Here is a 27,676-nt window from a genome sequence, read left to right as displayed (position 1 = left end):
CCATTTTCACTATATTGATTCTTCTTACCCAGGACCAAGGGATGTCTTTCCATTTTCTGATATTGTCTTCAATCTCTCTTTTCAGAGTGCTATAGTTTTCAGAGAAGACGTCTTTGATTTCCTTTGTTAGGTTGATTCCTAGGTATTTCAGTTTCTTGGATGCTATTGTGAAAGGAATTGTTTGCCCTATTTCTTTCTCAGTGAATCTGTTGTTTGTGTAGAGGAAAGCTATTGATGCTTCTTTACTGACTTTGGATATTAAGTCTAGAAGACTTTGGTGGAGTTCTTGGGGTCCTCTATATACAGTATCATGCCATCTGCAAATAATGACAATTTGACCTCTTCATTTCCTATCTTTATTCCTTTTATTGCTTTCTCTTTCTTGTCTAACTGCTGTGGCTAATATTTCCAAGACTATATTGAACAGGAGTGGTGATAGTGGACATCCTTGTCTTGTTCCTGATTTGAGTGTGAAGGATTTCAGTTTTTGACCATTTAGTATGATATTGGCTGTTGGTTTTTCATAGATGGCTTTTATCAGATTGAGGTAAAGACCATCCATTCCAATTTTTTGTAGGTTTTTTATCATAAATGTGTGTTGGATTTTGTCAAATGCTTTTTCTGCGTCTATTGGGATGATCATATGGTTTTTGTCCTTGGCATTATTGATGTAATGTATTATATTTATTGATTTGCATATGTTGAACCATCCCTGCATTCCTGGGATGAATCCCACGTAGTCGGGGTGGTATGATCTTCTTGGTGATCTTCTGCATTCTATTTGCCAGCATCTTATTAAGGATTTTTGCATCTATGTTCATTAGTGAGCTTGGCCTATAGTTCTCTTTTTTGGTTGGGTCTTTCTCTGCTTTGGGGATCAAGATGATGCTTGTTTCCAGGAATGAATTTGGGAGTATTGCTTCCCTTTCAATTTCATTGAAGAGTTTAAACAGTAGTGGCAGTACTTCCTCTCTCAATGTCTTGTAGAATTCAGCGCTGAAGCCATCAGGACCCGGGATTTTCTTAGTTGGTAAGTTTTTAATTACGTTTTCAATTTCATTGATTTTGGGTCATTTAGAATTTTTAGGTCTTCTTCGTTCAACTTTGGTAATTCATACATATCTAGGAATCTGTCAGTTTCAACTATGTTTTTCATCTTATTGGCATGTAGGTTCTCGAAGTAGGTATTGATGATCCTCTGTATTTCTGCTGGGTCCATTGTAATTTCATCATTTTCACTCCTACTTGCATGGATGTGGACCTTTTCTTTCCTTTTTCTAATAAGGTTGTCTAAGGGTGTGTCAATTTTCTTTATTTTTTCAAAGAACGCTTCATTGATGTTTTGTATCATTCTTTTAGTCTCCATTGCATTGATTTCTGCTCTGATCTTTATAATTTCCTCCCTTATATGAGCTTTGGGGTTGTCCTGCTCTTCTTTTTCTAGAAGCTTGAGGTTCAGGATCAGCTTGTTTAATTGGGCTTGCTCTGTTTTCCTGATATGAGTATTCACTGCTATGAATTTCCCTCATAAGACCGCTTGCATTGTGTCCCATAGATTCCAATGTGTCATCATTGTCATTTAATTGAAGGAACTGTCTGATTTCCTCTTTAATTTCCTCTGACCCATTGGTTATTCAGAAGTGTATTGTTCAATTTCCATGTGTTTATGAAATTCTTGTGGTTTCTTTTGCTGTGGATCTCCAATTTCATCGCACTATAGTCTGATAATATACAGGAGATAACTTCAATTCCTTTCCCTTATTTAAACATGTTCTATGAGTGAGTATGTGGTCTGTTTTGGAGAATGACCCATGTGCAGCTGAAAAGAATGTGCATTCTAATTTTGTGGGGTGGAACACTTTGTCAACATCTGTTAAGTTCATTTGTTCAAGAGTTTGATTGAGTTCTAGTATTTCATTGCCTATTTTTTGTCTAGTTGATCTATTTGTGACAGTGGGGTATTGAGGTCCTCCACTACTGTTGTATTAATGCTTATTTGATTTTTCATGACCGTTAGTATTTGTTTGATATAGTTGGGTGCACTAGTGTTTGGTGCATATATGTTTATGATTGTCATCTTTTCCTCTTTGATTGTTCCCTTTATAAGGATGTAGTGTCCTTCTTTGTCTCACTTAATCAGTGTTAGTTTGAAGTGCACTTGATCTGCAAAGAGGATAGCTACTCCTGCTTTTTGGGGGGTTCCTGTCGCATGGAGAATTGTTTTCCACCCTTTAACTCTCAGTCTATGAGTTTCTTTTTGAATTAAGTGTGTTTCTTGTTTGCAGCATATTGTTGGATCTTGCTTCTTCACCCTTCTGCCAGCCTGTTGCTTTTGATTGATGAATTGAGACCATTAACATTAATGGTTAAAACTGATACATATTGACTCAACCTTGTCATGACTTTTTCTTTTTGTTGGATTCTCCCGCTTTGTGTTTAATTTCTTGTGCCTAATGGATTTATTTTGCTGGGCTTCATGGGGTTGTGATCCTCACTGTCTGTTCCTAGAATATTGTCTAAAATTTTTGGAGTGCTGGTTTGGTATTCATGAAGTTCCTCAGGTATTCTTTGTCATGAAAGTATCTTATTTCTCCATCAATTTTGAAAGATCGTTTTGCAGGGTACATCAGTCTGGGTTGGAAGCTGTTTTCCTTTAAAGCTTGAAATACGTCACTCCAAGCTTTTCTTGCCTTGAGGGTTTTCATTGAGAAGTCTGCTGTGATTCTGGTGGACTTTCCTTCCTTTTTATGTGATTTGTTTCTTTTCTCTAACTGCTTGTAGAATTTTGTTCTTCTGTTGAGTTTCTGCAGTCTTAAGTATTATATGCCTATGTGCAGATTTTTTTTGATCAAAGCTATTTGGAGTCCTATATACCTCACTTATCAAAGTCTTTTCCCTTGGTTGGGAAGTTTTCTGCCATCACTTCTGTGAACAGTTTTTTTATATTGTCTGCACTCCTGTTTCTTCATTGACTCCGATTAGTCTTACGTTATTCTTCTTTGCATTGTTTAGCAGCTGCTGAATTGGTTTCTCATGGTCCTTTACTATTTTAAAGAAATTTTTCTTTTCCTGGTCACTAATAGTGTACTCTTTTTTTGGTACTGGGGATCAAACTCAGGTTCTTGGACTTGCAAGGTAGGTGACAGAACTACTGAGCTAAATCCCCAGCCGCCTGGTCACTAATGGCAATCTTCTGTATCTGAAATTCTGTCCTCACATTGGTTCATTCTGCTGCATAAAATTTCAATGGAGTTTTTAATCTTCTGGATATCTGTTTGCATTTGTTTTATGGATTCTGTTTGTTTCCTATGTTGGGATTCCATCATGTTCCTCAGCACCTCTATTTTTTTATCTCTGTCCTCTCTAGATTTATTAATCTTGTCTTGCACTATGGATACAATCTCTGCTAATATCTGAGAAATTATTCCTGATTTCAATTTTTCAAATCCTCTTGCCAGTTCAGAGAGTCCAGGAGGTTGAGTATCAGCTTGTTCCAACTCATTGCCCTTTGGGGTTGCTTTAGGTGATCTGGAAGTCTGGTTTTGAGACTTGTTTATGTATCTTCTCATTTCAATGGGGTTGAGAGTGGAGGGGGGAGATGTGTGCTGCTGGCGTCCATGTGGCTCACCTCTTCGGCGATTGGGGTGGTGGTACGGTGGCCTGGAAGGTTCGCTTCCTCTGCACTGCTCCTCTGCACTCTACAAAACATTTAAAGTCTGGCAAAGTTTCTCTCATGTATCATTAATATTGAACCAAAGATTGGAGGAAGTGAATACTTATTAGTATCAGGTTCCATAGACATAAAAGATTATGATCTGTGGACGTATAAATTTTTAAGCAGAAAGGATTACAATGAACACAGAACTACAGCATAAGCATGCAGGTGTAACTTGTACAATATTAATAAAACCTCCCTTACAATCTTTTTAAATACCACTCCCTCCTTGTTCCTGTGGCTAATGTCAAATTCCACTGTTAGGTCCTCAAACTTTAGTATTAGTATGTTAAAATTTAAACCTATTTGGAGAAAGTAATGTATTCAGCAAATGTGCAGCATTACTTGTAGAGAACTAGTTGGTAGACAAAGAGAAGAACTACATGTGGATTTCGTGAAAACATTTAAATAAAAAATAATCCAAGCCAGGTGTGGTGTGGCATGCTGTAATCTAAGCACTCTGAAAGGCCAAAGTAGGAGATTTAAGCTTAGCCTGGTGAGTTAGCAGACTTAATGAGACTCTGAAAATAAAAATTTAGAAAGGGCTGGGGATGTAGCTAAACGAAAAACTCCTGCATTCAATCCCCAGTACCAGGACAGAGGGAAAAATAATCCAATGAATTGAGAAGTTGCCTACTGAGATAATTAGTGTTAATGCGCTGACTAAATAGCTGGAAAAACCGAAAACAGAAAGCAGAAAAAATTTACTGCAGATTTTTTTCAGTTAGATTGGCTGAAACTAGGACTAAAGTCAGGAAAACAAAACTGGAACATTACCTGTTAGCGAGCAGCCTTAGAGTGTGCTGGAACTGTGTAACCTTTCTCCACACTTGGCTCCTCGGTCTCCACCACCCATCTGAAGACAGAGGCCTCGGTCATTCCTGTTCACACACCATGTCCCCTTGTGGATGCTGAGCCTGATTTTGTCTCCTGACTGTCCACCTCCTCCTAAGCTCTGCGTCTGTCTCTTAGCACACCAGCTGCCCCTTTCTCGGCATGGAGCAGCATCCACTTAGGGATAGAGGCTCTTTTATCATTGCTGGCCGCACAGCCTAGAGCCTCGTGATTACTCTCAAGTACTTCTGTTGGGACAGAAGAGGTCAAGACAAGGTCCTAAAACCTGGGGTGTGTGAGCCCATTCTGCCATCTAGGATTCCTGGAGATTCCTTCTTGGGTTCTTAGCCTTAAAAATGTGTCTTCTTCCTGCGGTACTTGCTACTTTCTCAGCAAGGTGACTTCAGTAGGAGCCTGGCTTTGCTGTAACCGCTTCATTTTTCAAGATGCATCAGGTTATTTATAGAGCTCTTAAAACAGTGCCTGGCACACAGTAAGTGCTACATGAGTGTTTGGTATAGAAAATAATTAAATAAAAACTCAATCTTTTATACAAGTAGGCAGTTTTGTCTGTAGAATTGTTGAAGAATGTGGTTATATCGTTACAGATGTTATTCTTTCCTAAAGCTTGCCTAGTTTTTAATTCATTTTGATTCTGTTTGTTAAGTGTATGTTATCAACAGGGCCCTGTGCTAGCTATATGGCTAATATTACGACAGTGAATGAGGGGCCATGACTTCCTAAGTCTGTGTAGTGCCCTGGGGTGAACTGAGGCTCAGGCTCTAGAGAAATCTCTCAGCTCCTCCAGTGCCAATGTCTACAATTGTAGACTTGTGCTTAGTTTCTTCCTTCATTTTCTACAATTGCTAGATCTCTGTAACACTGTTACTTTCTGTTCATTTTTTTTTTTTGGCTTAAATTCTTTCATTGGCACATTTTAGTTATACAATACATCTATATTTATCATTGGCTGCTTGTACCTGTACGTGATGTATCTTGGTTCTTATTTTTTCCCCATTCCCTGTGCTCCCTTCACTCCCTCCACCCTTCCCTATTTACAAAGACTTTATTTCCATTTTTTCCTTTTCTCATAATTTTTCCTTTCTCCTTCCCCTCCCACTTTCCCTACCCCTTTGGACCTTTTCTTCTTATTTCAAATTATCAATTATTCATTTTAACCATTTTAATCCTTATTTGCACTTTCAGTTTCTCACACCAGAGAAACTATTTGGTATTCACACATGTGTGTCCTATTTATTTCACATAAGAATATCGCCTCAATGTGCATCCATTTAGCTATAAATGTCTCTGATTTCTCATTTTTTATGGCTGAGTAATACTCCATTTTATTAAAAAAAACACGTGGTCTTTATCCAGTCTCCAGTTGATGGGCATTTCAGCTGCTTCCAAGCTTTAGCTATTGCAAATTGTGCTGCTATGAACATGGGTGCACACATACCACTGTGGTATGATTCTTTTAATTCTTTGGGGAAGATAACCAGCTGGGGAATAGCTGGGTCAAATGGGACCTCTAGCCCTAGTTCTTTGAGGTATCTCCATACTGATTTCCACAGTGGTTGCACCAGTCTGCACTCCCACCAACAGTGGAGAAGGGTTCCTTTCTCCCCACACCCCTGCCAGCATTTGTTATTGGTTGATTTCTTGATAGCAGCCATTCTTTCTGGAGTGAGGTAGAATCTCAGTGTTGTTTTCATCTGCGTCTCTCGAATGACCAGTGATGTTGAACATTTTTTCATATGTTTATTTGTTGCTTTTACGTCTTTGTCTGAGAAATGTCTGCTCATTTCAGACGCCCATTTTTGAATTGGGTCTTTAAATTTGGGGGGGTCTGATTTTTTTTCAGTTCTTTATATATTCTAGATAGTAATCTTTTGTCTGAGGTACAGCTGCTAAAAAATTTTTCCCACAACTTTCTGTTCTCTAAGTTAGTTGGACAGATGCGTGTCTAGGTGCCTCCTTCCCTGCTCTCTCAGATGGTTGTTCTCCAACAAAAATCCTGCTACTCTGGTTCCTAACAGTTCCATATTGTCTGCAGTTTGCTCTCTGATTTACTAATGGACATGGAATGGGGAATTTGGGTCCTGGACAGGCACATCAGGAGGTGTCCAGGGAGGCAGAGCGGGCTGTGTGGGGGTGACAACCATGGCCATGATGGCAGGGTGTGCTGCACTGGGAGTTAGCAGATGGACTCTGCCATTGGATTTCTAGCTCAGCAGAACAAAAGCAAATAGTCCAGGAACTGTGAACAATTTAGGATTGAGTGTAGCTGGGAATAGCTCAGAACTTGACAACAGTGGCTTAATTAAGAAAGGAATTTTTTTTTTTTTGGTACTGGGGATCAAACTCGGGACCTTGCGCTTGCAAGGCAGGCGCCGCAACCACTGAGCTAAATCCCCGGCCCAAGGAATTTTTAAAGTATTATTATATAGTGAGGAGCCTGGAGATGAAGGCAGTTGCTGCAGTCACTACTGCTGGTCCACCAGTGTCAGGGTTAGTGGCTGTTTAATTCTCTTGGCACTTTCCTCATGATTGTAAGATGCCTGCTACAGCTCCTGTCTTCATGTCTATGTTAAATAGGAAGAAAGCAATAACGTTGCCATTTCCTGTTGAAGGAAATCTTTGAGCTGCAATAGGTAGGATTTTGACAGGCAGAGAAAGATGCAGAGTACAAAGTTGGTATGGTAGAAGGTATTTCTCCAAAACAGTAGCTAGTTTGATTTAGGAGGCAGAAGTGTGTAATAGTTTAAACCCTGGGCTTTGAGCTAAACCTGAAATTAATTCCACTTATGTCAACAATATGTTCTTGTCTTAGATGAATTCTTCAGTCTCTGAACTTTGGTTCTTCATTGGAAAGTGGAGGCTGTAAGAATACCTGCCTTATTGGTAGGTATTGGAAGATTAAATGATATGTAAAGCGTGTAGGGGAGGCCAAGCACCAAGCAGTCTTTAAAAGAGACCTGTTCTACTCTGACCACCTCTACCCTGGCTGTTGTTATGTCATGGTCATCATCCTCAGCATTAACTAGAGCTAAAGTGCTTCTGTAAGTAGCAGAAGAGAACAGTTGAATGTTAGGTTACATTCAGATCCTGGAGAGTGAAAATCCTAAGGTTTTAATCTTTAAGCAGCTGAAGGTGAAAATCTCACAATCAAACCATTTTTTCTGTTCATCTTACAACACTGTTCAGATGCTCATATTTAAGAATTTTTATAATCTCTTGTTTTCTTATAGCCAGTATAAAAAAAACCTGGTCCAAGTCAACCAAAAAATGCTTCTTCTCAAGAGTGAATTTATGGTATTTGTGACAGAAGCACAGAAGCACATGGGTCTCTAGTACACGTTCACCCTCAGCTCTCTCACCCAGTTCTCCAAACGCCTTTCTACTTCATGGGTTATCACTGTGAATCTCATTTCCCATTTTGGTAATAAACTTAAGAGCAGAAATTTTTTCTTGACTGGGTTTTATATTTTAAGTTATCCATGTATTCACTTTGGATTTTGACATTTAACAACTCCCCTGAAATACACTGGAGAAATTACATCTTATGACATAGAGGACTCTGACATGTAGTTTAGGGGAGGAAATAAATGCCACACTCCAAGCAGTTATCCAGGTCGTATTAAAAACATTAAATATGTATCAGAAAGTTAAAATGCAGATTTAGAAAGGATAAGTAAGAAACCTAACAGATAGTATAGTATACATGTTAAAAAACAGTATTCTGTTTTCTGCTGGGCGGACATCTAAAAAAAATGGCCATTTAATCAAACCTAGTAGTTTTATAATAGGAAGTTGTATGAGAGACAGATAAAACCTCTGAGTTAAGTGTGTAGTGTAAGGTATTTGAAATACCATATGGTTGTGTATTGAATCTATTTTCTAGTTTTAGGAAGGGAGCGAGTAACCCTTCTACTGTGAGGGAAACATGCACATGCGCACACACACACACACGCACACACACACAGACACACAAGGTGGTACCTTGGAAAAAATTGTGTGACCTCCAGGGAGATCCTAGATGAGTCGGAGTTAGCATGCCAAGTAGATCCGGCTATTAACTCATGACTGGCAGTATATGGGTGAGGACCACTTTCCCTGTCCTATTCACAGGCTGCTTTCTCCCTCTTTTCCTCTCACCTCCTGTGTCTTCCAGAATTTGTGAATGATTCCATCCCAGTGAGATATAACAGGATTGGCTAAAGTTGATGGTAGCCTCTCTTCTGATTGTACCCTTTACCCCCTATGAGATTGTCTGGGCTCTGTAACTTTCTTCCTTGCCAGCCTGTACTTCTTTTGTTGGGGAATCAAGCTCTCTGGTGGTAGCTGAGTGGAAAGGAATAAAGATAAAAATGAAGGCATGACTTGTTGAAAGATAAAGACAATCTTAACTTGAAGATTGTGAACAAAGGATGAGAAGCTGGGTTGTCCTTACGAGTGGGTGGGGTGGATGTGGTAACTGCAGTAACCCAGGGGACCAACAGGAGCGCTCCCCGTGATGAAGGCTTTCTGCTCGGAGACTTCAAGCTCCCCATCTGTAGATCTGCTCATAGGAAGCACCAAGTGCTCCAGGCACAGTGAAAGAATCACCTGGAGATAAAACTCCCCACAGAAAGTGAACACAACTTCTTTTATGAAAGACAGGTCACTGCAAAAAGTAACTCTACGTACTTATCATCAATTGTTGGAGGAAAAGAAAAGATTTATGATGACATTGAGGTAGGATAATCTCAAATATGTTCTGCATTGTTTTTAAAAGCTTTGTGTTTAAAATTCATAGCACTTTTAAATCCTGATAAAGTAGCCTAATTTTCTAGCTTGCTTTGTTCAGTAAAGTGTATTTCTAAATCCATTTTAAGCACCTATTTCTTCAATTTGAGTAATTTTCTCTCGAGTTAATAGATTCCACACACGCATACCTGATTTTTAATGTTAATATACACTATATATTCCAAACCTGCTAGTGACAATAGAAACCACAATCAAAATGAAAGTCAGTTGTTTAAAGCATATCTTGCTTGTTATTTTGTTAGAATGTTTCTTCATTTTACTCTCCTTTGCCAAAGTATAGTGAAACCAAATCGTAATCTACCTTGTATTGAGGCTCCATCTCCTGCTTCTCTCACCACAAAAGCGAAAGGAAAAAACATGTTAGACATGGTTGTGTCATTTTGAGATGAGATGACTTTAAAGCTACCATGTCAGTAGAGGACGTTTTGCCAACATAGTAAATCCCTACATCCGTAAGTGCAGCTTCATGAGTAAAAAGGAAAAGCATTTTGATTTTGAGATACTTGGCATTAGCAATTAGATTTATTGTACATTGATTCTAAAAGATTTTACTATGGTTCTGCCGCCTGCCTCACAAGCGCAAGGACCAGAGTTCGATCCCCGGTACCAAAAAAAAAAAAAGATTTTAATATTTTATCCAAACTGTTATATCTGTGTAATAACACATCTGTGGATATTTCTGTCATTTTCCTTTGATTAGCTGCCATAAGTTTCACTTTTTTTCTTTCTTTCTTTTCTTTTTTTGGCAGAGCCACTGGCTCTCTGAAGAACTCAGAGGCGTGTAATGGAGATAGGTAACAATGTTTTCTAAATCAGGTGGTCAGATGAAAAGGAAACATATATAAAGTGCACAGACAGCTAGGGCAGCACCTTCCTTTCAGGGTAGTGTGGTAAGAAGCCTTGCGTGCACCCTGCCCGTTGTGCCCCCAGTTTCTGTAAGAGCACAAGCACATGGCGAATGCTAGGACATTTTAATAGAATGGGTGTGGAAGGCTTGGGAAAGAGTGGCTGGGCTGAGCCGGTTCACACGTGGTTCTGAGTTTCTAAGTGTAGTTTTAGGTTACTCCTGTACATCTGAAACCTGAAAGCCAGGCTAGATGCAGAGCAGGAGTGAGAGGTACATCAGCTGGGCACTTTTTCAGAGTGCCAGTCTGTAAGTAGCATTGAAATCACTGAAAATGTTCAAGGCAGAGGACATTGTGTTCACTAGGATTCCTCTCCTGTCTGTGAATTGGGATTAGACACGGGCGATCTAGGGCTGTGGTCACAGACTCCCTGCAAGACCTTCCCTGCTTTCTGTGGAGCGTGAGCTTTGTTTTGCTAAGTGAGGAGTTCAGATTTGGGGGCAGAGCCTATGGTTTGGAGGAGAGAGGACAGGTAAGTGCTGTCATCAGAGGTCTTACTCTGTGTCTGGACAGAATTAAACTTTTATTCTCAGTAAGTTTTAAACCATCATTTAAAGGATACTGACCTAAAAGGATATCAAATCTTTAGCCTGTACAAAGTGATTGCATGTTTAGGTGTCTCGTTGAAGCCCTAGATGAGTGCTATCTAATATGTATGCAACTTAAAATTTTTTAGTAGCTACATTAATGAAGTAAAAAGAAACAGGTGAAACAATAATTATAATGTACTTTATTTAACCCAATAAATCTATATTCTGTCATATCAGGGTATAGTCACTTTACAAATCCTGAGGTATTTTACAATACATTTTTTGTACTAAGTCTTCAAAGCCCCGAGTGTATTTTACATTTGCAGCACATCTCAGTTTGAATGAACCACATCGAAAGTGCTCTGAAGCCCTGTCTAGCGGGCCACCCCTGTATGAGGCAGAGCAGTCTGCGGTTCACAGAGAACTAGCTACGCTCAGCTGGCATTCCCTCGCTGGTCCTAAAAGATCTTTTAGCAAAAGTTCTCTTTCTTTGCACAGTGTGAAGTTCCCAGTGTTGATGCTATTCTAGGCAGCTAAGTTGGATAGAAATCAATATACAGTCAGAGAGGGACTGGGCTCTCAAGGAAGTCAGCACAGAAATAAAGACATCAGAATTGTAGCTGGAGGCACATCTGTAGAAGGCCAGGCCTCAAGATCAATGTGCAGTGGCCAGGCCTGCTTGCTCCCTAAGGGATAAGCAGTAACTGGGAATTACACTGCAATTAGCACCACCTGGTCCAGCAAGTCCAGACAGGCATCAGTGGCCCAGGTGGGTGACCAGAGCATGGGGACACATCTCTTCCCAAAAATGCCTTTGTTCTTTCCATGCACCTTTGCTATGTGACTGGTTTTCCTCCTGGATCAATACTAGCTAAGCAGCTATACTTATAATCCTATAGGTTGACCATAGTCTGGCCCACTTTGTACCCACATTGTGACTTTGCTGTATAAATTACCCCTGACAAAGGCCCTCCGTGGCCACCCCATTTGGACCCCTCCTGTCCCTCGGGAGCTTCTCTCAATAAACCTTTCCTGCTCTTAACCCCATTGTGCCTTCCAGTTCATTCTTCCATACTTTAGAGACACGGACTTGGCACATCTGACATATAGCAGGTTGGGAGTTATATTTCTCCTGTATCAAGTACCACTCTTTAAAAGCCCCTTTCAGAAGCAATAATTCTAAATATGTTGCAGTACCTGTCTTTAAAAGCAATGCTTTAGGTAGTCAAATGCTTGCATATGAATGCTGTTCATTTGGCTAACCGTATCTCCTGAGTAAAACATCATCAGTAGACACTCCTACCAACTTGGGGATACTACATTCTGGTAATTAAAGAGGAGGCCTGAATTATGGGTGCCATATTTGGAAGCTAACAGGGAGCTACTGACAAAGAAGAAGACCAGAGTCAGCTGCAAAACCTGACTTCAGGGAAAGGGCCAAAGGCACAGATGATTATACACACTAGCATTTGTCAGATAATTTCACTTAGAGTTCATTTTACTAAGTAGTTTGTTCCTTTCTTTTCTCACTTATGAACTCACTCCTTTTTGGTATTTTGTTTTTAGTTTTTTAAATTGAGATACATAATTCACATAGAGCAATTGTTGCCGTTTAAGGAATGCACTTCAGAAGTTTTTAGCACAGTCACAAGGTTGTGCAGCCATCACCACTGTGAGTGTAAGATCTTTTGTTTTGATTGCAGATCTTAGGGGTTCAATCACTCAGAACTCTTCCTCCTTGATAGCCTCATGCAGAAAGAGGGCACAGAGGGAGAGGGGTGAGAATGAAGGGTGACATCATTTCTGGGAACCCACATTTGAACTATTAATTCTTTGTAGATTCTTTTCAAATATTTTCTAGAGAACAAATACAAAATTAAAAAATAGAGGAAGTGTAGAGCTAGGTTTTGGAGCTATCTTGATGTTTTCCATTTTGATTCTTGGCCCAGAATGGCCCTGTAAATACTTATATTAAGTATTTTTCTCTTTCTAAATTAGTACAAAAGAAAAAAAAAACCAGTACTGTTTGCAAGATTGAACACTATAAAATCAAAGTTATTTGCTTTGATTAGTAACTCATTTCCACTATTACTACAGTTCTGAAATTGATTTTGAACAACCTGAATTTTGAAAGTGAAAGGAAACGTGTCATATAGATACGACTCAAGGACTCTTGTGCATATCAAGTGCTACCACATACCTTTGAATGGTTTGCATAATTGTTTAGAATATTGTCCTAGCAATATTACTGTCAATTACCAAGGATTATAAAGTCGAACTCCCTCTCTTGTAGTTCATGAGACACACAGTATTTTACATTATTTTAAATGGCCACATCTTTATTTTATTTAGGGAAAGGCACCTGCCAGGAATTTGGTTATCATGAGCTAATCTTACCCTTGGGGTATTAGAGATTTTCTAACCCTAAAATGATGATTGCTTTCTGATTGCCATTCTTTTTGAACATAACTCACTGCCTAATTATGACACCCTGTACTCTGCTCACAGGATGGACTGGAGCCATGGAAAAGAATTTCCATAACTCCCTATTTAGATTGAAGGAAAGAATCAGAGAGAGCAAGTGTTACTTTTTTTTTGTTTTAATTTTCTTTCCTTCTTATGCTTTTCTTCTTTTTCCCCTTGCTCACATGGGCAGCTATTTTTCATGGTTATGTAAGCATATCTTTGTGGAATAATTGTTTCCAAACTGAGTATTAGTGCCATACTGATACCTATATAGGGGTTTTGTTTTGTTTTATTTATTTGGCTTCTTTACTCTGGCCAGTTCTTCAGCCATGAAACTGGATCTTTATATCTTACCCCAAGAATAAAAAAATGTCAAGATTCTCTTTTAACTTGGGCCTTCATTTTTTTGGTACACCGTTTATTTAAAAAAAAAGTGTCTCATTGCAGATTGCAAGTACATATAAATTAATGTCAGAGCTACCATACAAAACTCTTGCTAACTTTAATCGGTAATTTCTTAGAGAGACATAGAAAACATGGGGCTAATGAATAATGTGCCCAGAAGCTCTTATTATAGGGCTGGCATGAATTCCACTTAATGACAAGCTTTTCAAGCAGCAGTTGATTTTAAATCCTATTTTTCATTAGTAAAATATAAAACGCTAATAATACCTTTCATTGTGCTGTTCTTTTGTAGCATAGGAACACATATCTCCCATGTTCACCAAGGCTTTTTTAAAGATCTTACTAGTAACTTCCTATATCATAAATAAGATTTGCTCAGGAAGTAAAAATGTGTGTTTTCTCATTGTTAGCTATATGTTTTTCTAATAATCACATCTGAAGCTTATTATACGGTAATAGCCTTAAGATATTATTTTTTTTAAATGTACTAGTTTGGTCTTAATACTAGTTTTTAATCTCTTCTTGTTTCTGTGAAGTTTGAATGAGATTTTCAAAATTGAATAATAATTTGATCCGTTAATCTTTTGAAGCTAGTAATTTTATTTTCTTCTCTTTGCAGTCTCTAAGGTTCGCAAATGAATAGAGCTTCATTACTGCAGTCTGCATTTAATAACCATTATCCATTATCTTGTAATTAAGACTCCCTGTAACGAATCATGAGGACAATGCAAAAATACATAGTACATTTCTTTAATGAACTGGAAAATGTTCATCTTGTTCTATTTAGTAATGAGTTGCTGAATAGTCATTAAATCCACTGGAGAATAGAGCTAGATGGATTTTGAAGACTGTCTTGAGTTTGTGGTTAATCTATTAGAATTAAAATTTCATCTTCTATTTTTATCAACAGCTGATTAGAAGTCATTCTGTTTGACCAAATTGATTAGAAGACCATATACAAGGGCAGCTGTTGTTTAATGAAAGTTTTTAATGAAACTGTACCATGGAGACTTGTAATTATGGGCTTTAGAAAAGCTTTGAGTAGCTTTAGACCACAAGAAAAGTATTGTGCTAAAGATTTCAAATTAGGAAAATAAAAAAATAAGATTTTATACAATACTATAAATTTATTATTAATTTGGATTTCAACTAATCACAGTTGAATACTAGTCTATTTAATATGTTGCTTTTGACTTTTCCATTCCTTTCATCTCCTAGTTTAGTCATTTCAATGAAATTGTGAGCCCAGAGGAAAGAACATAACCCTCTATATGGATATCTTATTTTAATTGTGAGATATTTTCTCATAAGGCTTTTTCCCCCCAAGCTGAGCAGAAGTAAGCTTGGTTAATGTTGGATTTACATGAACTCTGAGGGGAGTTGGTAGTGCTCTGTGGTATTGGTAATTTGAAAGGTAGCATTTATTTCTCCGAGGTAATCTTGTTTTATCAGAGGGGCAAGGGAAGCAACATTAAAATGAGAAGTATAACAAAAGTGTGGGGCTACTTAGTCCCATTGGAAAATCCATTGTTCTTTTGACAGTAGTACTCATGTACTTTCCAAAGTATTTTATGTAATTAAACCTAGATTTTTTTTTTCTCTCCGTTTAAAGAAATAGCCAGTGCTTGCATGGCTGAGCTATGTGCTCGCTGTTATCTTTCCTTTACACATCCTGCACAGGCAGTCAACTCAGCACTTAAAGCACTGATTCCATGTGATCCGATCTTGTGTTGCCTCTGAAGGACAGAGCCCAGATTGTGCCTGCACTCTGTAGTGTTTTATATAAGGGATATTTATAGTAACATACATTAACATATATTCATACCCCACCCCAACACAGATTCTTTGGATGTCCGCATTCCTTATTGTTCCATAGTGCGCCTTATCCTTTGCATTTTTGGTTTTATGTGATGGTAAGGTTGTTCCATATGCCCGCTCATCCTTATATTTTATTTTTTCTTTGAAGTCTGAAACAAATCCTGCCCATTCCATGAAGTATTCCTGTATTGGTCCATCTAAAGTGGATCCCTTTGCACCTTTCCAGTTTTTGTTGACCATAATACTTGCTTGAAATGTGTCCAAAATACCTTATCTGCCATATGTATTCTTCTTTCAATCCATACTTTATTTCTAGACAGTAAAGGCTCACCTCGGTATTTAAGGACTTCCAGTTTCAGCTTTGACATGTAAAGATCATAGAAGTTTCCTGTTCTCAGAGAAGGAAAAAGCTGAATAATCTGAAAACCAGTGACTTCTCAGGGGCATCAAAGAACTGAGGTTGTAAGGCAGACTGCTACCACTCAATCCACAGAGATGGTTGAATCCAGAGTCACAGCAGAGATCTGCTTACCTGGAGCAGAAGTTGCTGTTTCTAAAAATTAGCAGGAACACATTATGTAGTAATATAGTTTTTGGAGTTTAAGTGTGGCGTCCACACTTTCATGGGATTTACCTCTGGGAATCTCACCAGGTTCTCAAAGTGAAGTGAAGAGCTTAGAAAGGTCCCTTCTTGGCTCTGGCAGGGAAGGGTAAGGTAATCATTGTGAAGCATTCCCAGAATGTTCTATATTACCAAGCCCACTGTGCAGGGAAAAAAACTTACCCAGATCTGTTCTCACTTGGGATAAAAGCTTTTCCCCTTTTGTATTCCTCTCATTAAAATGAGGGAGGAAAGCTGTAAGACATTTGTGAAACTCATGGCCTAAGGGTGAGGTCCAATAAGGGGCTGAGATGTAGTCCTAAAATTGTAGAATAACTTTTCTCACTCATCCATTACCATCAAGCCAACATGCCTCCAGTATATTACAGGGAATAGAGCCAATAGGCTACCTCTGAAGTGGAGTTTTAGGGAACCCCAGTGCAAATAGGGGAGACTAAGGCAAGGATACTATAGCAATCTAAGGACGGTAACACCTACAACTATAGTGTCTTAGTTACTTTCTTGTTGCTGAGACACAATACTTTACACTCACAAGTTAAAGGAGGAAAGGTTATTTAGCTCACACTTTGTAGAAGTTTCAGTCCATAGTTGGCTGGCTCCAAGGCAGGGGAGCATAGCAGAGGAGAAACAGTCCATGGCATTGCAGACAGGAAGCAGTGAGACTTCCTTCTTCTTTGTCTTTTTATTTCCTCCAGGCTACAAGCCTATTGGTTGGTGCCACCTACACTCAGGATGGGTCTTTCCTCTTCAGTAAGTCCGTCATCCATACCCAGACCTATGCTAAACCAATCAGCAGACTAATCTAATATCACACACCCATGATCCAGTCTTCTCCCCAGAGCCCCACCTATAGAGCACATGAGGCCTTGGAGAGACGTCTAGATATAAGCCATAGCATACAGCAAACATTAAACATAGCACAACTCCTATCCAGATTGGCATAAAACCTCACACTCAAGGCATGTTTATTTCAGTTACCCAGTACATCATGCATGGCTTTCAAAAAAAAAATTACAATGGATGCTAAAATAAAGAAAATATATTCTAAAGAGATAAAACAAGCAAAAGAACCAGATTCAGACATGACATAGATTTTAGAATTATCAGACAGAATCTAAATAACTACTACTGTTAGGGTTTAGATCTAGATCGTTTCCCAGAAGGCTCATGTGTTCAGCAGTGGGGGTTTGGGAAGGTGATTAGATCATGGAGGCACTATACTCTTCAGTGGATTAACCTACTGGTGCATTCAGAGCAGAATATACTCTTAGGAAGTGAGCCCTGATTGGAAACAGTGGGTCACTGGAGGTGTGACCTGCAAGGGTATATTTCCCACTTTGGCTCCTCCCACCTTTCTCTGCTTCCTGGCCATTATATTGTGAGCAGCTGTCCTCCACTAGTCCTTTATACCATGCCATATCTGCATCCAAGCCTGGTAACTGTGGACTGAAACTTCTGAAACTCTGAGCTAAAATAAATCTCTTCCCCTTAAGTTGTGAGTGTTGGGTGTTATGTCCCAGGAAGGAGGAAGGTGACTAAGACAACTGCAGTTGTACTAATGGCTTTACTAGAAAAATAGACAACATGAAAAAATATAAGTAATGCAGTTAGATGAAAACTCTAATAAAGAATTAAAAGGAAATATTAGAAGTTAAAAACACTGGAACAGAAATGAAGAATGCCTTTAATGGGCCCATCAGTAGCTGGGACATAGTTTGAGGCAAAAAAAATTAGTGACAGTGAAGAAAATGAAAATTGAAAATGCCTAAACTAAAATGTAATGAGGAAAAAATGGTAGGATGACATAAAACAGCACATCCCAAAATTCTGGGAGAGTTTCAAAAGTTGTAGCACATGTGTGATTGGAAAATAGAGCAACAACATACTGGAGGAAATAATGATGTGAATTTTCCAAAATTAATGGCAGATATTACATCACAGGTCCAAGAAGTTCAAAGAATGTGAAGTAGGATTGAGATTGAAAAAAACACACCTAGTCATATCATATTCAAAAGGAAGAATAACAAAGACAAATAGAAAATCGTGGGGAAAGCTAGAGAAAAAAGAACTCACTGACACAAGAAAAAAGAAATAACTACAGTGGACTTCTCATCAGAAACTGCATCAGCAAAGAAGAGAATGGAGTGAGGTGCTTGAAAATGTTTAAAGAAAAAACCCCAGTAACTTAGAATTGTATATGCAATGAAATTATCCTTTAAAATTGAGCTCAAACAGAAATTGATGGAATTCACTACTTGAAGTCCTTCCCCATAAGAAGTGTTAAAAGAAATCTTTCTAGAGAGAAAGAAAATGTTATAGATCAAAAGCTCTGATCTGTATAAAAAGAAGAGCATTAAAGAAGAAATAAATGAATAAAAATAATTTTCTTAATTGATCTAAAATATAACTCTTTAATAATATAACAATTTTGGGGATGATTATATCCTATGAATATGTGAAATGAATGACAGCAATGTTTTTAAAAATAGGAGAAAGAACTTAGAAATACTTTGTTAAAAGGTACCTGCAGTACCTGTGTAGTGGTGTATAGTGTTATTTGAAGTTAGAGTTAGATTAGTTTGCTATATGTATTGAAACTCTAGGGGACTCACAAAAAGTATACAAAAGAAGTATAATAGACATGATAAGAGGAGAAAAAGTAGAATCATATAAGATACTCAGTGAAAGCCAAAGAAGGCAGAAAAAGTGGCATAAAAATAAAACCTTCAACATATATGAGACCTATCAATATGGTAGTTACTACTCTAATGAAATCAATAATCACTGTAAATGTTAATGATCTAAATGCATATGCAAATTAAAGGAAAAGATAATAAAAAAGCAATTCCTTACTTTATGTTGTCTTTAAGAAATCCACTTTAACTATAAAGACTGAAAAGGTTAAAAGTAAAGAGTTGGGGAAAGATACACCAAGCTAACACCCAGGAGTAACTATATTAATTTCAGACAAAGTAGACTTCAGCTAAAGGAGCATTATCAGGGATTAGTGAAGGCATTAAATAACGATAAAGGAGTTATTTCCTCCAGAAGACTTAACAATTCTAACTATATTTGCACCTAGCAACAGAGCATTAAAATATCTGAGGTAAAGTCTGATTCAACTGAAAAGAGAAATAGATTGAAATAAATGATTCTATATGCATAAAAATGGACTAGTATACAAATGTATTTCCTTGCTCATTCAGCTAAGGGAGCCTCAGAGCACCAAATACCCAGATCCTGGTTTCCAGTATCTTTCAAGAAAAGGAACCAGGACCCCTTAGAGAAATAGCTTATCATAGGACCATGCAGAAAGCATACAAGATAAGCCTGGAGTATCTTATAGTTCCAGGAAGTAAATGCTTAAAATATGAAAAATCTATTTGATGCAAAAGTCAGGACTAGAGATGTAGTACTTGCCTAGCATGCATGAGGCTGTGGATTTGCAGAAAGAAAAGATATATAGAAAGCAACTGAAAGTGGACCCAATAGGCAGGGCTGGAACCATTTGAACAACAAAACTAAGACGGTAGCATTACATTTTAAACTTTGGTATAAAATAAATATCTTCAAGTCTGTACTGATATAAATACATTATTGCAGATTCAAAAACGGAGAAGAAACAAATCTCTCATCTAAAAATTTCCAGATAATTCATGTAGCTCACTCCACTCTGCAAGATGGATTGTAACTCTTCACTCTTTAAGAGTGGAATACCAGAAACAATCTGGAAAGTGGGGAAGAGAGAGAAACTTTGCAGTACAGACAGTGGGTAAATACCACCTCAGCCAAGGGCTCAAGGTCAACACTGTGTGACCCCAAGTTTCTTACTCTGTAACAAACAGATAGATTGGTAGATTGCTTCAGCTAAAGTTACACACACATGCCCCCACTCTGTGACTACAAGTGAGTACTTCACTTCTCTGTGCTTTTAAAATGTCTGCATTAGTACTAGCGGGCAGCAGTTGTAAGGATCAACTGAGTCAATACCTGTAAACCACCTAGCTCTATAATGCAGAGTGCATCCCAGTTCCAGTGCACCTTAGCTATTATTATCATTCCTTTGTCTCCTTATGCTATTTTGTTAAGCTACTTACATAGATTTAAGATATTTTTAAGGAAAGAGGTCATTTAAAATATTTGCAAAATAAGAAATAGCATGGTGTCTTTCATGAAAATCCTAATCTGGTTGGACGACAGCATTTCCATTGATGAACAAGGCAGTAGAAATCCATGCATGGTGATTCTTTCTGTGTACTGTCAAGCATGAGGAAATTGGGGAGAAATGTGTAGCCACTCCAATTTTGTAGTAAGCGTCATGTTCTGAAGTATTAAGCACAAGGCATCAAATTGTTTTTTACTCATCTCAGTTATGCATTACATGAACCAACTTGGTTTTAATTGGTGATGTGGAAGTGTGTAGGTGAGAGGACCAGAGGCCTGTAAGGTCACGCTGGGTACCTAACTTAATTCTTCTGGTTTTAAAACAAGGAAGAGAGCATGGACAGAATTATTTTAAAGGTAGATTTTGGTTTTAGGTTTTCAAATAATTAAAAGTATTCCTCAGTGGGGGATAATTTATGTAACTCATTTCTTTCACTGACTTAAGTGTAAAATAAGTTTTTAATTAACACGGGAGTTTTTCTTGCTTTTGTTTCAGGATCAGATTTTATTAAGACCTCTACTGGAAAAGAAACAGTAAATGCCACCTTCCCGGTAGCTATAGTAATGCTGCGGGCCATTAGAGATTTCTTCTGGAAAACTGGAAACAAGGTAAGAGTATTGCAGAAAATCTTTCTTTAAAGATAATGTTATTTATAGTACTCATTACAGCCACCATGATAACTGTCTTTATATGCAGAAGGTGTGAATGAGTTACCTTTATTAAGATAAATGTTTAATTTACCTCTCATTATAAAAGAACACATTTATGGGGGGAAAATGTGCGATTAACAGAAAGTGAGTGTGAGTGTGGGAGTAAGTGTGTGTGATCAAGATGTAAACTCACTTTATGTCCTTTTATTAACTGAAGACAATTTTATCACTGACAAGGGATTCCTAAATGAGTTCTTTAACGAACTAATTCTGCTGCAACACAGAGGGTTTCTGGCAAGGTGTTGGCCGGCGAAAACAGGTTAATGCAGAAATTAAACTTCCTTGAGGAATGGAAAGAATTGCAGAGTAACATTTATTGAATGATAAGCTGTGGTGGTGATATGAAAAGTATGCAATATAATGGGAAATAATCTTTTCCTGTCATTATTGAAGGACACACATAAATTGGTTTTTCTGTTGGGAAACCCCCGGTCCAGAAAAACTTATTACTTTTAATAATATGAGGTGAAGAGAAAATTCTCGAGGAGATGAACTTATTAAACAAAATAATGAAATGCTGTGAAACAGCAGGGAAAAGGTAGCTAGACGTTATATAGCTCTTGAATTAAATATCCATTTTTGCGTTTTATGGCAGTTGGATGTGCTCTTTGGAAGACTGTTAAGCTGAGGAGGGTATATGCTAGCTTTTGTCAGCTTTTCGAAAAATAATACATATTTTTTGAAACATATGAAGTTAAAAGGAAAAATGTGTATGAGGTGTTTTTGGATGAGGTGTTTGGATTTTCCTTTTCACTTCAAGTTGCTTGTCTAGCTGCAAATTATCTCAGAGGATTTTTTAACATCCTTGGAGAGAAAGGTAGTGTGTGTGTGTGTGTGTGTGTGTGTGTGTGTGAGAGTGTGTGTATGTTTATGTGTGTGTGTATGTTTTTAATGAGGCTTTTCCTTCTTGAGAGGCATCTTTTAAAAACTAGTCACTTGATTTCTGCCAAATAGAACCCCCAAAAGGCCTTTAATCCTTTGCCAACTGGATGTGATGACTTTATATGTGACTGTAGCTTCAGTTTATTATACAGTTGGAGACTTTTTTGTACCAGTTGTGAGAGGAAATAAACACTTTCCAGAATTTTCTCCCTCTGAATAACCTCAAATCTTAAGTACAAATAGCCATCTATTGTAACCTGCAGATGACAGCTGATCCAACTTGGGAACCTCTGCTGGATTGTCTTTCTGCACAGATCCACAAAGTTTTTTTTAAAAAGCACCTTTTTGTTGTTGTTGTTGTTAAGAAAAGCAATAAAAATGAGAAATCTATTGGTTTCTCAGGTGAAAGTATCACTGCTCAGTAGACCAGTGGTTCTCGCTCTCAGCCAGCGCACATCACAATCAGATGTGAAGCCCTTTATCCATTTAGATGCTTTGGCCCCCATCTCTGCACTGCTGGTTCTTAGGGTTCCTCTGACATGTGTGTTTCATAAGCTCCATTGCCAGGATTAACACGGGCCAGTAGGGACCCAACAGATGTCTTTAGAGTAGTGACCTGTGTGCCCAGTTAACCTGTGTGAAATGCTTGGGATGCAGAAACAAACAAGTGCCCGTCCAGGAAAGCTCTCAGACAAGCCAAGAGTTTTAGAAAATGTTTCAGGTGCTCAGTGTTCCAGTCCAGATTTCAGAAGGAGGGATGTTTTTCTGTCTTTCCATCCTTCTTTTAATTGTATGAATTATTTCCCCTTTATAAACAAAGCCCAACCCAATTTCAAGAGAAGGACGGGTATGTTATGGCTTGTGTCCCCCCAAAGCCTTGTGTGAATGAGGTGGGGCTGTTTGGATGTGCCTGAATCTGGAGTGTGTGATGCTGGGGTTAAGGGTGTGTGACTACTAAACCACTACATGTGAGTGATTGCTTTGGCACCGCCCTGATCCCCGTGGTGTAAGTAAGATAAAAGGGCCAGAAAGATGCTGTTAAACTCCCCTGTTGCTTTTGCTACCCTGTGGGTGCCAGGAACTGTTTCTCCTCTGCAAGGCCCCTGCCCCTTCTCTTGTTGCTTTCGCTGCTTCCACTGCATGAGCTGTTGCCCCTCTGCCACCCTGCCTTGGAGCCAGCTGATTATGGACTGAGACTCTACAAACTGTGAGCCAAATAAACCTTTCCCCCTTTAACTTTGGGTGTTGGGTATTTTGTCTCAGCGACAAGGGAAAAGTGACTGAGACAGGGTCCAAGTCGCATGGTACTCATTTAGTCACATTCGGTGTATGGGTTTGCAAATCAGGTGCAGCCGCGTTTGGGTTGTTGACAAGGTGCACAGACGGCCCTGACCAAAAAGTTTCTACATCATTGATTTAAGCGGTGTTTTACAGTGTGATAGGCCGCCTCCTAGACCATGATTAGTGTCACTCCTGAGAAGCAGAGGTTTAATATTTCATAACTGATTTCATTATAGATTTATATTTTCCATATTCTCGCCCTTAAAAAAAAGATTAACTTATGCATGAACCCCTCTTTGGAAACGTTGCCAAACAGACTTGCTGACACAAACTGAACTACATAGAAAATCTATATGAGGCACTGCCTGACAGAAAGGCTTCTGTGATTATCATGTATGCTAATATCAGCTAATTGATGGGTCTTTTTTTTTTTTGCCTCATTTTAAAAAAAAACCTCATCCTGCTTATCCCCCACCCCGCCCCCTGCCTTACAGGGTCATTGTGTGGGGTCCAGAGTAATAGCAGATATGGTTACAAATGCTGACCAGGTGTAGTGGTGCATTCCTGTACACCCATCTACTTGGAAGGCTGAGGCAGGAGGAGTAAGGTTTGAGGCCAAACTGAGCAACTTGTCTCAAAACAAAATTTTTAAAAAGCAGCAAGGGGTTGTAGATTGGTGGTAGAGTGCTTGCCTGGCATGCAGGAGACCCTAGGTTCAATCCCCAGTACTGCCCCCCACCAATATAAGTGCTGCCTTGCTACTGTGTGACCATGTAACGTTGCATGATTGAGCCAGGGAGATCAGTTAGAAGACTTACTGACACCCCAAGTGAGAACCAGTGAAGGCCTATACTGAACCTGGTGGTAGGAGCAGAGAGGAAGGTGTGCATTTGGGAGACACAGAGGCTGAGGAGGAAAGATTGCTAGGACTTGACTGTTGAGGAGTGGGAGGTGGCCAGGAATGGTGGACTTCAGGTTCACACCAAGGGAACCTGCGTGAGTTGATCATAGACCACTCATGTATTGCGTCCCTTCTCCTGCATTCTGTTGGCAGTCGCCTCCTGCCATGCCACCTACCAAAGAGCAGCTCTGAATAATAAACTCTAAGAGCTTTGGTATTTGGACTACCTGAGTGTTGTTTGCTCTTAGCTATGGGTTCTGTATTCCACTGAATGGTCAGGGTCCTGGACAAGAAAATCCAAATGATCAGGGTTTTGCCCAGATGGAACACATTTTTCCTTTCCTAGAAGATATAGGACATTATTTAAAAATGTAAGGTATTGGCTGAACTGGGCTGGCCCTAAAAACTTCAGAAGTCTGAAAAGCTCTTTTTCTATTGTGTTTATGTAACTGGCCTCCCTGCTTTATAGAACTCTGCACCTACAACTTCAGAAAGAAATACAGTTAATTTGATTAAAACAGCGCTAGCTCTCTGCTGCGTTGCTGCCAGTATGGGTAGGGTGATCTTGTGGGCCCGAGGGTTCTGTTCTCTCATTTTACACATACATCTGCTTTTGAACCTCAGAAGGGAGGCTGAAAGGTGACTATAGAAGCATACTCGTAGAAATGTAGAGTGAACGGGCTTCTGTGATACACTGTCCTATTTATTGACACCTTTCTCGTCTCTCTCAGATTCTCAGCCAAGACCTAGCGATGGTCGCGGGTTATTTATTTCCAGTAAGTGCAGTGTTAATGAGAGTTAGGAGCCCTCATTCGTGTCTCCACAGATGCAGTGAAACTTTTCCCATTAATCCTGGAAAAGTTACTTTGCAGTGTGAATGGACTTCAGTGATGGAAGCTCTTTTGCTGGATGAAGTGAAAGAAACTGAAGAAAAAAAAAGAGAATCAAGATTCTATATGAATGTACTGCCATTTTTTAAAGCAGTCCGATAACAACAGTGACGGTTCTCCTCTGCCTTCCCCACAGGTGGGCTTTAAGCCCGCGGGAGGCATTCGCACTGCCAAGGACTCCCTGGCGTGGCTCTCTCTCATAAAGGAGGAGCTGGGCGATGAGTGGCTGAAGCCAGAGCTCTTCCGGATAGGCGCCAGCTCTCTGCTCGCAGACATTGAGCAGCAGGTGAGTAGTAACTCATTGTCCTTGCACTCAGCTGCCAGGTGGTTTTGAGAAAGAAATGGAGGGCAGGAGGTGAAAACTCATCTGATTCACCTCATCACCTCTAAGCTCTTCCTTCTTTCAAGTAGACATTCACCTGAAACAGATTGGCTGGAGATTCTGCTGAAACAGATTCCCCCACCCCCATACTGGGGACTGAACCTAGGGCCTTACACAGAGCTACATCTCTAACCCTTTTAAAATTTTTTTGATTTGAGATGGTTTCACTAACTTGCCCAGGCTGGGCTTAGGTCTGCAGTCCTCCTGCTTCAGCCTCCCAGCATATCATTATGTGACCGCATAGTGATGAACTTATATGTCTAATTGTATAATCACTATTAATGAGCTCACCTTTGATCTTCCTCACAGATTTACCATCATGTGACTGGAAGGTATGCAGCTTGTTATGATCTTCCGATGTCCTAAATCAGCCACCTGCCTCAGAGAAGTTCTTTGCAACAGTGTTTAAACTTTTTTTGCATAATTGCTAGTCATGCCATTAAAACATAAGAGAATAGATAACTGACTCTTTTCTCTTAAAATTTCTACTGAATTTAAACCTCAAAAATGAAGGCAAAAGCAAACTAATGTATAAGTGGCCCTCATTTCAAGTACATCTGAAACTATCTTAATTACCAAGAAAATCTACATTATTAATTTTGTGAAAGTGTTCTCCTGAAACTCTGAGTAAAATGTTCATGATAGTTTAGACACCATCAGATTCCAAGTGGGGGAAAATGAAACTACCCAGGAAGTGTGCCCAGCAAAAGAAATTACAACACCCCCGAGCTGCTACAGAAATGACTCTGGGAGCCACCAATTCTGCATTAATTTCCTGCCATGAAATTCCATCCTTAAGTTTTGCCGGGAAGATGATCTTTTTACTAATTGTTTTACTCATCAAATTTCTGATATTGTTATATGGAACTATGAATATGATTGAATTTTTTGAATAAAAAAGTTCTCTTGCAGTTGTTTATTTTTAAAAAAACACTTTACATTATGACAGCACATATTGAAAAAACTGATCCATTAAACACATACAGAGGTTTTATCAATGACTTTTTGAATCCCTGTTGTAGATTCCTTGAGGATATATCTCAGATAAAGCACCTCAGTTCATTACTCGTGAATATAACTTATATCTGTATTCTGAAACTCTTAAGGGTTTTTGGAATAGTGAATGGGGGCAAACAGCAAATAGTAACACTAGGAAAGCCTTACTATGGGCTAAGCTCTTTACCAATATCACTTTATTTAATCCTTCCTTAATCCTTATAATACTAAGGTAAGTACAGTAAGGTTTTTAATCCTCACAATAGTAAGTACTGATATTATCACCCTTTCATACGGATGAAGGACTGAGGATCAGAATTTAAGCAACCTGGCAGACGCTGCCAGGAATGAGGATTCAGACTTGAGCCCAGGTGGGCTGTGAGGCTGCAGTGGTCACCGAGCGTGACCGTCCCACGGCTAGGGGAGTGTGAACAGAGCCCGGCGTCAGCTGTGGAAGTGGTGATCCATCTCCTGCCCTGCGGGTTCCTCGGCCCCTGCTTCCTCCCACCATCAACCTTCTCACTGGCTGGCACCTCCACCATGTTATAGACTGAAATTTCCTTAAATGGTGACTTCTGGCAGGAGTCTTTTGTTCTTCCCTGAATGACTCGCTGGTACTTACTTGTGAGCAAAAACCGTGGCCTGAGAATCCATTTTGGTTTCATCTTCTCAGCTGCTGAATTCTCACACAGTCCTTGCCTCTCTAGCTTTGGGACCTTGGTCGAGTCTCCTCACATCTCCTGACCTCCGTTTCTTAATTTGAAAAATAAAGGGCTGAGGGCAAGTGATGTCAGGGTTCTTTCAGACCTAAGGTCATACTACCCCAAGGATAATTAGAACAAATCTAAGAAAATACTTTATGACTAGAAAGAAAACACTTTGTACCAATCCAAGTTAGAAGTTGCCTCTTGGGAGTCAATTAAACAAGTCCCTTAAGGCACCTCTCTAAGTAAAGAAAATGACTAGAATAAGGACAGAAAAGAGATCCCGCTTCCCCCAAAGCCTTAGCAGAATAGCGACTCCTGACTTGTGCCTTGGGTGTGCTCCGTGGCTCTGCTCGCCACATCCAACTTCCTAATAGCTGGCCCAGGTGCCCACCAGTGCAGTGGCCAGTCACCTTTGGAGAAGAAACGTTACAGAAAAATAATTACATTCTATCACCTTTGAAGCTATTCCAATTTCACTGGGGTTTCTGTTTTCCTCCCATTAAACCCAGCTGGTCATTTTAGTTGATCAAGTGCACAGGCATCATTATCTTCAATTTTAATTTATATGAGGCATCCACCGAAATTGACCTCAGCGGACAATTACAGATACACATAGGAAATGAAGACTGGTGAGTCTCTCAAGCCTATTAGAGACTGG

At 39.1% G+C, this 27,676-nt stretch overlaps 1 protein-coding gene across 3 annotated transcripts in view; it reads left to right on the top strand.

Moving 5' to 3' along the window:
• The window catches only part of Dera (deoxyribose-phosphate aldolase), a 103,994-nt gene extending 77,768 nt beyond the window's left edge, over nucleotides 1-26,226 (top strand). For all 3 annotated transcript variants that reach the window (XM_087214057.1, XM_004845817.4, XM_087214058.1), the window contains exons 7-9: nucleotides 20,765-20,877; nucleotides 25,070-25,219; nucleotides 25,625-26,226. In XM_087214057.1, coding sequence (XP_087070183.1) covers nucleotides 20,765-20,877; nucleotides 25,070-25,219; nucleotides 25,625-25,681 — 320 coding nt within the window. In that variant the 3' untranslated portion in view covers nucleotides 25,682-26,226. The remainder of the gene's footprint in view (nucleotides 1-20,764; nucleotides 20,878-25,069; nucleotides 25,220-25,624) is intronic.
• Nucleotides 26,227-27,676: the final 1,450 nt, after the last annotated feature.

Source organism: Heterocephalus glaber, unplaced genomic scaffold (assembly GCF_053883595.1).
Source record: "Heterocephalus glaber isolate CG9 unplaced genomic scaffold, H.glaber_assembly_v1.0 deba00001444, whole genome shotgun sequence".
NCBI classification, from domain to species: domain Eukaryota; kingdom Metazoa; phylum Chordata; class Mammalia; order Rodentia; family Bathyergidae; genus Heterocephalus; species Heterocephalus glaber.
The sequence above is the reverse complement of the archived record's forward strand: the minus strand, read 5'-3'. Positions and strand labels throughout refer to the sequence as shown.